This window comes from Aotus nancymaae, unplaced genomic scaffold, assembly GCF_030222135.1.
Source record: "Aotus nancymaae isolate 86718 unplaced genomic scaffold, 86718_ANA_hifiasm-v0.15.2.pri h1tg000040l, whole genome shotgun sequence".
Taxonomy (NCBI): Eukaryota; Metazoa; Chordata; class Mammalia; order Primates; family Aotidae; genus Aotus; species Aotus nancymaae.
In genome coordinates this window covers 29,453,049-29,465,989 of record NW_026988454.1, presented here as the reverse complement: position 1 = coordinate 29,465,989, position 12,941 = coordinate 29,453,049, and the positions used below count along the sequence as shown (strand labels likewise).

General features: G+C 39.2%; 2 protein-coding genes across 3 annotated transcripts in view; one reads left to right on the top strand and one right to left on the bottom strand.

The window, feature by feature from the left end:
- ARFGEF3 (ARFGEF family member 3) overlaps window positions 1-12,941 on the top strand; it is a 172,780-nt gene that overhangs the window by 51,170 nt on the left and 108,669 nt on the right. The gene's annotated exons all lie outside the window — the stretch shown is intronic.
- PBOV1 (prostate and breast cancer overexpressed 1) lies at window positions 4,124-4,564 on the bottom strand. The gene is given in 3 exon segments (XM_012474496.2): window positions 4,124-4,183; window positions 4,185-4,224; window positions 4,275-4,564. Coding segments are annotated over 3 exon segments (390 nt in total).

Below are 12,941 nucleotides of genomic sequence, written 5' to 3'. Positions count from 1 at the left end.
AAATGCTTTTACTGTATTCTCCCAAAAATTATATTTATAGAAGAGAGAATTAGATGAGTTCCCAGGGAAAAGATTGGATTTCCATTACATATGAAGGGTATGTTAATTTAGTCTTGGTGCTTCTACATGACTCATTCTCATGATAAATTATTTAAGAAATTTCCTGTAAAAATCTTCCAGTCATTTTATATAAGTATTTTGTAGGCACAGAAAATCTTTTAAAACAAGATATGGTGGACATCTTCAAATGTTGGTCTGGATATATTAATCAGGAGGGATAAAGCCACATCATGCAGTTTTCATTTGTCCAGCCAGAGCATGGCACATTTTTATATCAGATTCTAGGTGTTATTTTTTAGAAGTTAGATCATGCATTTTATTCACATATTGGTATCTGTTAGTGCTTATAAACATGAGAAATTGAACCAAGTCAAACTCTAAAGAGTATGGAGCAATTGTATTAAATTCCTGGAAAGAAAATAACATAGTTTCCTTTTGTGGAGATTTCTCCAAGATTAAACAGAAACTAGCCAATAATGAAATCCAATATCCCAAGGATAGTATTCTCATTTAGAAAGGAGGCCCTAGACCTTCAACCAGAGGGTTAAAAAAATCAGTGATGCTTGCTTCTGACAAATTAAATAGGAATGAGGTTAAATCACTCAGACTAGGAACTGCATTCCACATGGTTTTACTATGTAACAGGAAGGGGAGAAAAGGCAAGTTTGATTTATTGAAATGGCTATGGAACCCAAATAAAAATTTTACAGCTTGAGCAAATAAATGGTCAGAACTGTAGTGAATCAGAAAGATTCTCTGAAGGTAGATTACCTTTGAAATGGATTAGTAGCCTTTTGAATACTTAGGTTAAATACTCATCTGCTTTGGCAACATTTTCCTGTGGGGTGTGCTGTTTCCATAAATGCCAGACAGACTATATAGGAGCCATGGTACGCATCTAATGACTTCTCTGACAAGAATAATTAGGACTTGTTTCCCTTCTTTCTGATGGATAACCTTTAGTGAGGTTATTAACTGATACAGCTGGCTGAGTCTTCAAAGGCTGCGGCGTGGAATTATGGCTGGCCATCGGCTCTGTAAGCATGTGAGAGATGTGAGTGTCCTATCTGAGGAGGGCAGGCTGGCTTTGGCGATAAGGAAGGAGATGATACTGGACACTGAGATGGCGTTTGATGAATATTCTATTACTGATTATCTTGTTTTATGTGCATCTTTAGATAATAGAAGTGAATACTGGTGGCGTGCTTTACAATTTTTAAAGGAGAAATGACAGGGGCTGATCATTTGACACTTACTATGCACCAGGCACATTGATGCTAAGGTCACACAGCTAGTGAAATGACCAGGCCACTATCTGAATCATAATTCAGCCTGAGGTTAAACCTGTGCTTTTAAATGGTGGGTTACCTTGCCTGTTAAGTCTATCCAGGGAGACTTGTGGGTGCTAGTCACTACTCTTCTTCTTGTATAGATGATGGAGCAGAAAAGCCAAGTTACAGGCTAATGAGGGGTAAAACTAGGAGTGGCTCAGAGTCCTGTGTGTTTTCTATGTCCTCCCATGATAGTGGTATTCCCTCACTAGTTCTATGAGCTAAATTCACACGTAAGAAGAATCAAAGTGTCTTTTCCACTAAGTTAGCTAATGGGTCTGGGTGTGTATGTGTGTGTATGTGCATGCGTGTGTGTGTGTGTGTGTGTGCATGTGTGTGTCAGAGTTGGAGAAAGGGAAAGAGTGTAATTTACTGTTGGGGTATTCTGTGGTTTTCTTTTTTTTTTTTTTTTTTTGAGTTGGAGTTTTGCTCTTGTTGCCCAGGCTGGAGTGCAGTGGAGTGGCACGATCTCGGCTCACCGCAGCCTCCGCCTCCTGGGTTCAAGCAATTCTCCTGACTCAAGTAGCTGGGATTACAGTCATGTGCCACCATGCCGAGCTAATTTTTTTGTGTTTTTATTAGAGATGGGGTTTCACCATGTTGGTCAGGCTGGTCTCAAACTCCCGACCTCAGGTAATCCACCCACCTCGGCCTCCCAAAGTGCTGAAATTACAGGTGTGAGCCACTGCACCCAACTGGGGTATTTTTATGTAACAAAAGACTAGCAAACATCTACAGAAAATACACAGGTGAGTGAATCGTGGACAAAAAGTTTATCTGTGTGGCTGGTATTCCTAAGCTTCAAGGTATCCATTTAGAGTTCTGGTATTACAAAGTGGAGGGGAGTGTGCTTTTAAATTATGTATCAATACTGCCGTCAGTGCCTTGGTATGGGAGCAAAAAACAGGACAAAGGAAGAAAGACTGTGTTTAAGTCCCCTCTCGGTAATGTTTTAATGGCAGAGTCTTACACTTGGGATGTTTCTTCAGATGGTTAGCTTTGATGTTCTCAACTCTGGGCGTTTGGTCTTCTAGAGTTCCTTTTGGAAAGAATGTGATCATTAGTGAAGTTTGAGAGTGAAATGGCTAATTTGTCTTGCTTCTCATAACGGAGAAATCTCTTCTTAGCCTGAAGCCACCAAGACACTTCAGAAGATTTGCAGCAATCTCTAGCATTAAGGAAAAATCCAACATTTGATGAAAAATGTTTAACTCCTGAATGTGTCGTTGTTGGAGGTTGATCCAACAAGCTTGCAAGCATATTGTTTGTGCAGTTAATGCGGTGAAGTGTCTAAAATATGTGATTCTGCTAAGTAAATAGTTCTCACACAGCCTTCCCTCTTCCTGCTCATAAGTTGAGTGATGAGAATCTTTTTCTCCTTTGCAAACATATTGATAAAATTCTTGCTAAGTTTCGTCACATCTTTCTTTATCCTTTGATTTGACAGCCTTCAGCAGATGGTAAAAATATATGAAAAAGTAAGTAACAAACATGGAAAGCTTAGAGATGTGATTTTCCTTTAAAGAGTTTGTGCATTATTTTTCAGATGGAGATTTTCATATTATCTATTAATAGCTTTCTTTCTTTTTTTTTTTTTTTTTTGAGACGGAGTTTTGCTCTTGTTACCCAGGCTGGAGTGCAATGGCGCGATCTTGGCTCACCGCAACCTCCGCCCCCTGGGTTCAGGCAGTTCTCATGCCTCAGCCTCCTGAATAGCTGGGATTACAGGCACGCACCACCATGCCCAGCTAATTTTTTGTGTTTTTAGTAGAGACGGGGTTTCACCATGTTGACCAGGATGGTCTCGATCTCTTGACCTCGTGATCCACCCGCCTTGGCCCCCCAAAGTGCTGGGATTACAGGCGTGAGCCCCCATGCCCGGCCTATTAATATCTTTTTAAAGCACCACCATTTCCAAGTGTTAACTATATTTAAGAATCACTCTATTAAGTGTCTTAAAACTTTTCCCACATAATCTTATTTAAGTGAGTATAAACGCAGAGGCCCCCATCACTTACTCTAGATCTTCTCTAGTTCCAAATAGAATGGGAAGGTTCTTTGATTTTGTAATCATTTATTCAGCAAATCTTTGATTGTTTTCTGTGCCAGGCACTGTGCTGGGCACAGAAGATCCTGTGGTGAAGAAAACAAAACCAAAGAAAAACACAGTCTGCATTTGGAGGCTAGTGATAAAGTCAGAAATCAAGTAAATACATAAATCTGCTAGTCCCCACTGATCCACGGTTTCACTTTACTTGGTTTCCATTACACATTGTGATGTCTCCTAAGCTCTTGACTCAGGCATGACTTGAAAATTTCACTAGTTACTAAGGGAAAACTAGTGACATACTATGAGTATTGTTTTTATACGTCTGGTGCCTAGCACAGCATCTGGCACATAGCTTACTAATTCCTTGTTAATTTAGTTATTGACTAATGGAGAGACAGAAACACATGTGGTAGTTTTTAATGGCCCACTAGGATAAACAACAAACCAAAGAAACTAAATTGAGATAATAGATAATAATCTGTGAGTACAAGAATGAGAAAGATCAACATGGGTTTATATTTTAGAACTGAAATAATGTCCTACATCATCAAATCCTCTTTATAAATAAATTGAAGTTGGAATGGTTTAGTTACTTGGCTGGGTTTAAACAGTCATTGATAACAGAATTGCCTTTTCAACACTTTATGTTTTTCTGGAAAGGCTTTGTAGCAGGGCTGAGAGTTTATATGGTCGGCGGATGTATAGTTTCAGATAGGTAGAGAAGACAACACTCCAGACCTAGGGGTTTGAGTTAACTGTAAGGTCAATGTGAGTAATATGGCTCTGAAGATAATGAAACATAAGAGAGAGTGGAAATCCCTCACACTAGATACGTATTCATTGAGGAACGTTTTGTGGTCAAGTGTGTCTGCAAGTGTTCGAGAATGGCATGGTGTGACTGTTTTATGTAATAATCAAGGAACTCTGTTGCCTTTTGACTTCTTTTTACTTTTTCTTTTTTTCAAAATATCTTGTAGCAAAATGGTGAGAATGCAGCTTGTGGAGCTAGAATGCCTGGTAGCCTTGGGAAGTTACTTTATCTGTGCCTCAATTTTCTGATTTGTAAAATGTGAATAATATTGTGCATATCCTCATATTTCTGATTACTTAAGAAGGCCCTCATATTTACTACTATAAATTGAACTGTAGCTCTCTAGCTTAAAAGAATAATTTTGTAAATTATCATATATCAGCACCTCAGTATATTTAAGGTCCTAACCATCAGCCATGAGTCCACAGTCCAAGGAAAACACCCTCTATTTAGCTGAGCTAATGTTTCTGTTCCATCCTGCTAGGTGGAGTTCTTGTGATTTGATTATTCCATAAGAGCTCTGTAATTATTAAGTGTTGCAGATCTAGAGACTCAAGTTGGCTCTAGCCGTTTAACAACCCTATCTTGAGGGGCTTGCTTGGTGAGGTCTGTAAGTATCAACAATAAAACTATCAAAAGTCCTATGTTTATATTGGCAGAGACAATTTGAGATGAGCTTCTCATTCTGCAGCGTCTGAGAGGGAAAGAGAAAAGGAAGGAGAGTGAGGGTGTTACCTGGAGCATACCAGTGAAATTTGACTTTTTAAAAATCCAGCTGTGAGATTAAGTCAAAATACGTTTGTTACAGGTTAAACTTGAAAAAATAAGTTATTGAACTTATTTGCATTGAATTTTTTTAGACCTTATTTTTATTGGTATATTCAGCAAATATATTTTTGTTACCAATAGTACATAAAACTTGGATTAAAAACAAAACATTCAAAGACAAGGGTTTATAATTCAGTAGGAAAGCAAGAAGAGGCAGGCTATTACCATAATTCAAAGTAGCTGTGTATGTTTAATCAGAAGAAAAGTTCAGTAGGCGTGTTCAGGAGGAAGAAGCGTGTTTAGCAGGAGAGAACATCCTTCAAGGAGAGGATGCTATTTGAGTTAGATTTTGAAAGATAGGTAAACAGATAATTATATTGGGAGAGAGGGCATTCTTGGTAGAGAAAAGATGTCCTGGAGATGGAAACTGTAATTAGTGAGGAATAGTGGATGATGAATCTGAAAGACAGATTGAAGAGGTTCTAGAAGGCCTGCTCTTTATAAGCAGGCAAGTGATCCAGCCAGAGCTGGGTGTTAAACATGGAAGGTGAGGAGAGGGAGGATGGGTTTGCAGCATGATCCAGGAATCGGCAGAACCAAGTCAGTGGCATCATGAAATATCTTATTGGAAGAGGCTGAGCCAGTGGTACCAGGACTTAATTCAGGTTGGTGGCAGTAGGAAGGGGCCACCTGGGCTGAATGCAGAAAGGTGTGACTGAGTGCACTGACCTGGTTTGCAGGGACAATGAGGAGCAGCTGGTGACTAGCAGTGGCGTGGACAGTGAGTAGGTGGGAAAGGAAAGCCCAAGCTGCCTGCAGGACTCACAGCCAGAGTCCAGTAGGTTGAGTGCTGGTCTTAAGGGGCTAATTTAAGAGAGAGAAAGACTGAGTTCATATCGTCATGTCTCAATATTTATATTTAAATTTTTGATGTGTGTGTGTGTGTATGTGTGCATAATATTTTAAAAGACTAGTTTAAAGAAATGCTAGTAGTTTAACATTATGGGCATTCCAAAAAAGAAAAAGTTCATTGTAAATCCCATCATGTTGACTGATTTTTGTATACTGATTTCTCAACATATCTACTTATGTGCTGATAGTTATATTCATTGTGTGTTTAGGATTTTCTTTCTTTTCTCTTTTCTTTTCCCTTTTATTTTCTTTTGGCAGGGTTTCACTGTCACCCAGGATGGAGTGCAGTGATGCAATCACAGCTCACTGCAGCCTTGACCTCCCGGGGCTCAGGTGATCCTCCCACCTCAGCCTCCTGGGTGCACCACTGTGCTCAGCTAATTTTTGTATTTTTTGGTAGAGACAGGGTTTTGCCATGTTGCCCAGGCTGGTCTCGAACTCCTGCATTCAAATGATCCATTCGCCTTGGCCTCCCGAAGTGCTAAGATTAGAGGTGTGAGCCATCACAGTCAACCTGTTGCTTGCTTTATACTTTAAATCATAAGCATTTTCTACATGGCTATATATATATATATATATATATATATATATTCCTTTAAGTACAGTTTTGATGGTGGCATACTTAAGAATTGTATTTTTTATTTTTATTTTTCTATTATTTTCCATTTTATTTATTGCCAATACAAAATATTTAATCTATGTTCTAGATGAAAGAGAAATCTGATTTTTGTATACTGATTTCTCATCATATCTATTTATATGCTTATAGTTATATTCTTTGTGTGTATAGGATTTTCTTATATCCTTGTTCCTATGAGAAAATGTATTCTGCATTCTACTGAAATCTTAGGCAAGAGTCTATTTCTAAAACATGAACTACTTGTACAATGGAACAAAAAAAGTAAGTCTTTTTCCACTCAACTTTTGGGTGCAGGTTCTAATACACTTGCTGGAAGGCCATTGACTCAGCCCTTCCACAGTAATTTCCTTTTCTTTTTCCCACTGTAATCATGCGTTATCACCCAGCAGTAATCAACATGTAACTGTGACCGATCCAGTTTGTTCTTCTTAAGGGTTGGAATGAGTAGACCTCATCTTGACCAACTAAATTGCCTTGCCACATAAACACGGCGGAATCTCCTGGAATTCACTTGAAAGAGTAAAGCAAGTTCATATTCCAAAATAAATATGGTTGGGACTATGCCTCATGTATCGGAAACCACCCCAAAATGCGGTAGGCAGTTCAGGCTGGGCTCAGCTGTCCTATTCTTTTGCTGATCCCAGCTGGACTTACTCAGCCATCTTCGGTCAGTTGGTGGCTTGGCTGGGGCTGGCTGACTTACAATTGCTGCATCAGGTGCAACTGAGAAAACTGGTGCCTCTTTTTATAAGGCTTTGTATTAGAAAACCTTTCATTTTCTAGCATGGCAGGTTATCTACGTGGTGGCAGTGGCAGGGAAAACTGAGGAACTCAGACCCCCAAGTGTTTGGGGGGTTTAGTTGGTTTGCTTGCTGATGTCCCATTGGTCATTTCAAGTTAATGGTCACTCCATACCTCATACTTAAAAGGTAGAGAAATAGATTGTTTCTTGATGGGGATATCTACAGGGGTAATTAAGAATTTTAGAGCAAGAAATTAGCTGTTTACCATATTAGAGCCTTGCTGAGGTTGATGTGATTTTCATGAAATGGCACAAAGAAATTATTTGGTCTAATATGTCAGTGTTGGAGATGTTTAGAAACTGAAATTAAGGATTACAACCTGGGGAAAATGTTGACTCTAGAAATAGATTTGTGAGGCCTCTAGTTAGAAATGACAGTTATAAGACTTGGCCAAGGGAGAGAGTTTAGAAGGGAGAAGAAAATATAAATAATGAACAGATTACTTGTTCAGGTGAATTAGCTAAATATAATTAATATTTACATATTTTTTCTATGAATATCACTGGTACAGTATTTCCTAGAATTAGGTGCTAAGGGCATATCTGATGAATATCAGTAACTTCTAGTGGCATCAATAAAGGCCAGAAAAGAACCTGTGACATGACCATAAGCCAATAAGTAATTTGAAAGATTTTCTACCTTGAGTATTTAGGAGCTCTAGCAAAATCTGTTTCCTAAAAAAACCTCTCAGAATAGCTATTTGCCAGGAATTCGGCAAGTTGAGCCAGAAAGTGATTTGTTTGATAACCTGCTAATAGTGGTAGATGTTTTACGAAATGAAATAACTTGATGCATTTTCTTAGGGTCAAAATAAAGATTGAGGATGTAGCCCAACTACTTGTTGTGACTTGCAGTCCACAGTCTCTGAAGCAAAGGGAAGGATCAATGGCTCATCCTAGATCCTCTCCGGAAGTCCTAGATTCTAGCTCCGAGCCTTTTGGAATTGGAACAATGTTGTAGAGCAGGGGCATCCAGTCTTTTGGCTTCCCTGGGTCACATCTGAAGAATTATGTTGGGCCACACATAAAATACACTACTGAGAGGTGATGAGCTTTAAAAAATCTCAAAACAATCTCATAATGTTTTAAGAAAGTTTGTGAATTTGTGTTGGGCCACGTTCAAAGCCATCCCGGGCCACATGTGCCCCATGGGCTGTGGGATTGGACAAGCTTATTGATAGAAGTTCTGAGCTGTGTCAACAAGGCATGTGGGTTAGAAATGAATGAAAGTTGTTCTCCTATGGGGGCAATTTTGTCCTCGGGGCATTTAGCAATGCCTGGAGACATCTTCAGTTGTCACAACTGGCAGTGGGAGGGAGGAGCTGGGGGATGGGGGTACTGCCACTGCCATCTATTGGTTAGAAGCCCAGGATGCTGCCAAATATCCTTCAGTGAGCAGCACAGTCCCCCCACAAATGGAATTATTTTGTCCAAAACATGAATAGTGCCAAGATTGAAAAACCTGACCAAGTAAGAAAAAATGGCTCTTTTTCGTTCCACATTTTATTTATTTATTTATTTATTTTAATTTCAATAGCTTTAGGGGTACAAGTGACTTTCAGTTGCATGGACAAATTATATAGTAGTGAAGTCTGAGATTTTAGTGAACATGTCGCTTGGGTAGTGTACCTTGTACCTGATACATAGTTTTTTATCCCTTATCCTCCTCCCTCCCCCATTCTGAGTCTTCAATGTCCATTATATCACTCTGTGACATCCATACTTTAAGGAAATGTCCTCTGAAAATTCTTTGTTTCCTCTGTGACTCGATCCCTCCCTCACTCCAAAGATAAATATTGTGCCATTTTGCGAACTTCAGAAGACTAAGTCTGCTTTGTTTTTTGTACCTGGACCATGAGGGAAAAAAATCTCTGTTGATATTTCATGGTCTAGGTACACTTTCAGCAATTAACACTCCATTTGGCTGCACGTGTGGAAGTCAGGCACACCCTTCACCCCATAGAAGGGCATTTGATGTCTCAATATTCCTGTGCTAATCAGTAAATTTTCTGTTCTTGCTGCCAAATTTGACAGAGTAAAAAAAGAACTGGAATGTTTCTAAAGAGAACGAATTATGCAATGATTTTTAACTTTATGAAGTTTAAAGCCAATCTACATGAGAGACCAGAAGGGAATGTGTGTTAAGTAACAAAGCTAAATTCCCAGCCAGAGCCAGAGTTGGGCTTTGAAATGCGCCTGGCATTAAGGTTTTCTCCATGCACCAAGAGAGACAAATGCAAGGCCTTCCGTGGGCTGTACTTTTTCGAGCCCTAAGTAGCTTATTTTATTTGGTTTGATTTATAAATAATATCTGATATTTTGAAAAAGGAAACCACAGTTCCCCCCAAGAAGGACACGTGTGTTCATTAAGATAATTTTTCGCAGTTTAAGAAAAAGGAAAAAATAAATTTCTTGTTCATTTGATATGCCCTCATGCCCTCCATATGGCCTAGAGGTAGATTGACTCCCTCAAATCAGCTCACATTTTGATGGTACCCTTTTTGTTCCCTAGGTTAATTTATTGATTATATGTATTATAACTTGAAATTTAGAGTTCCATGAAAGGATGAATACAGCATTACACCTTGTGTATTATTGTGTTAGACCCTGACATGCCTTTCCAGAGGACAGTGCTTTTCCCCATTCGGAATGTTCATTATAGCTTATTGTAATTCATTATTTTATGACTATCTTCATACCAAATGTTAGCTCTGCAAGATTAGAGATTATCTATTTGTTCACTGCTGTGTGCCCAACACCTACTCTGGGAGTGGCCTCTAGTAACACCTCAGCAGATACTTGTTGAGTGAATGAATGGGAGCCTGAATCATGCCACACACAGGGAGATGTAGCCTGGCCATGGAGTTGCTCTCTCATCACTTCAGGAATCACTTCTTCACCCCCGAGTCCTCTGGAAATGGTCCTGCAAAGGGCTCTGTTGGAACCTAACAGAAATGACCTCTTCAACTCATAAATCCTATACAAGTTACCATTTATGATGGTGAGTACAGAAGATAGATAGGTTTTTAACAGAGCATAAAGGGAAATATCAGAAATGTCTCATGGGAGATCCTTTCTGATTTTACTAGAGGTGATTTTCTCCCCATCCAAAACGAGGTCCTGCCAGATTCATGTAATTTGCTAATCCTGAATGAGGGATTACCAAATTATGATTTCCCTACGTAGATCATCTGAAACTCCAGTATTACCTTACATGGTTACAAAAATTGCCTTTCACCAGTCAGGCCACCTGGATCTGACATTCAGATGCCCAGAACAGTTTTCTTCCATACCACGAGGGCTGTTTTACTACATTGTCTACACATTTTACAGTAATGAGTAGGCACATAGATGCACAGTTCCACTGAAACTGTGAGGCTGACCATTCATCTGGACATTTGATAGAAGATGCTGAGCACTGGCCAGGGCCCAGCTGCTCCCAGCACCTCCCAGGGCCCAGCAAGGTGCTGTGAACAAGCAGGCCTCAAGAAAGGTAGACCTTACTGCTAAGAAGCTGAGAAATCCAGTAGGGTGTGTGTGTGTGTGTAAGTATACATATTTAAGTAGTGTATCTAAACTATTCCAAATTGCCCTTTCTGTAGCATTAAATACTTCATATTATGCAATTTGAGCAAATTACATTCCTATTCTCTAAGGCATGTTACTTCATTAATATCTAATATAAAGCTTGGTAAAATATGTGGGAATGGTGGGGTATGAGAGATTTCAGCCAGGCTGACTCGGACAGTAGGACTTGGTGGGAGGGCAGTGGTAGGACGGTACCCAGGTTTCAGACATGGGTGACCATTGCCTTCCACTTTCCCTGCATCTTTTTTCCAAATGCACAGCAGCCAATTCATTGCCATTGGAACAACTAGGAACTGTCTTTGACATCATCTGCATCTTACTAAGTGCCTGTTTTATCTCTCTGACTTCCAATTTGCCCTAGTTTATCTCCTCTTAGTTATGATTTGTTGGCCTGACCAGCCCTAATTTGTGTGAAACACTTAACGTAAGGCATTTAAATTGACATCCAGCAAAGTTCCAGCTGATCTTTCCAGCATCATCCCTGGCCTCTGCTTTCACACTTCCATGCCTTGCTCATGACACTTCCTTCGCTTGAGGCATCTTTCCCTCCCTTTTCTCTCCAGTATCGGTGCTTTGTTCACATGTCTTCTCATCTGCAAAGTGTATCTTTTCCAAAGTTATTGTCTTCTAGCCTTCCAAATCATTATATACCTCACAATTGCAGAAGCATTTATCACAGTCAGCCTTGAAGAACAGTTGCAGGCATTCATTTCTCCAATAAATGATGAGATTTTTTTGTTTTTTTTGTCAAAGACTGTGCTTCCTTTATATTTGTAATCCCACAACAATTAGAACCTTAGTGAATAATGACTGGAATTGAATAATAGTCTAAAATGGAGAACAGAAAGAAGAAAGTGGAGCTGGGTCAGAAGAATGATAACTTGTGGCTTTCATAAGACATGGAGTGAAAACCAAAGGTTTTATCCTTTTCAATATGGATTATCTGATATTTCTAAGTTTTTTTACTTGAAATAAGCTTAATCATCTATGTTGGAATAGCTACCATGAGCTACATCAAATGAGACTTGTGTAGCTTCTGTGAGAAGAAAGCCTTAAAGATCCATCTCATCTGCACTATTTCTTTAAACATTCATTTAATTTATTTAATCCTGTAAATATCCTTGGGAGGTGGGAGGGGAATTTAAAGGTAAAGGGCTAGAGGACATAGACAAAGTCACACGGCAATTAAATGCTAAATCACATGCATGATCATGTCCCATTTGTGGACCTGACATCACAGTCTCTGCTCTGCCCTGATCATGGGTGCTGGGCAGGGTGTGCCTGACAGAGAAACCCCCGATTATGACCAGGACATGTCCTTGGGAGAGGATTAATTCAGGATGTTCTTAGAAGAGCACATCTGCAATTTTGTACTCACCATCATTATCCACATCCATCCCTCTCTAATCTTAATGTGGCCACATTTACTAGATTCTTACCACTTGTGACCAAATCTTGCAATAAATCAGCTTTGCTTTCTCCTTTCAAGTCTAATTCTATTTTTTTCCCTATAAACACAGGGTTTCTGTGCACATTTTAAATTGAGGGATTGCTTCTTGCACATAATAGCTGTTCAGTCATTGAGTTTTCAAATAAAGTGATCTGGGACCTTTATTTGCCATTGTAATGATTTTTGCCTTTTCATAGAAAGCTTTGCCCCTGTTTTTCCTATTTTCCTTGTGGCTTATTTACGGAGGCAGTTTCTGCAAGCTGTTATAGATTGCAAGACACTGCCCATCACTCAAGTTCTTGCTGTTCCATGGTAATTTAGTCAATATGCTTTAATGACCCTGTGAAGGATATATTTTTAATAAAATTGCCCTTGATATTTAGCTGCTTCTGTTTTCCATGGGACCAACGTGCTCAGAATGTTAATCTAAACTTGTTGCCCTCTCATTATGCAATGGAAGTCAGATGATTTCAATTTGTTATTGCCCTAAATTTTCTACCCCTACTCTGTGTTTTAATCTGGCAAATTA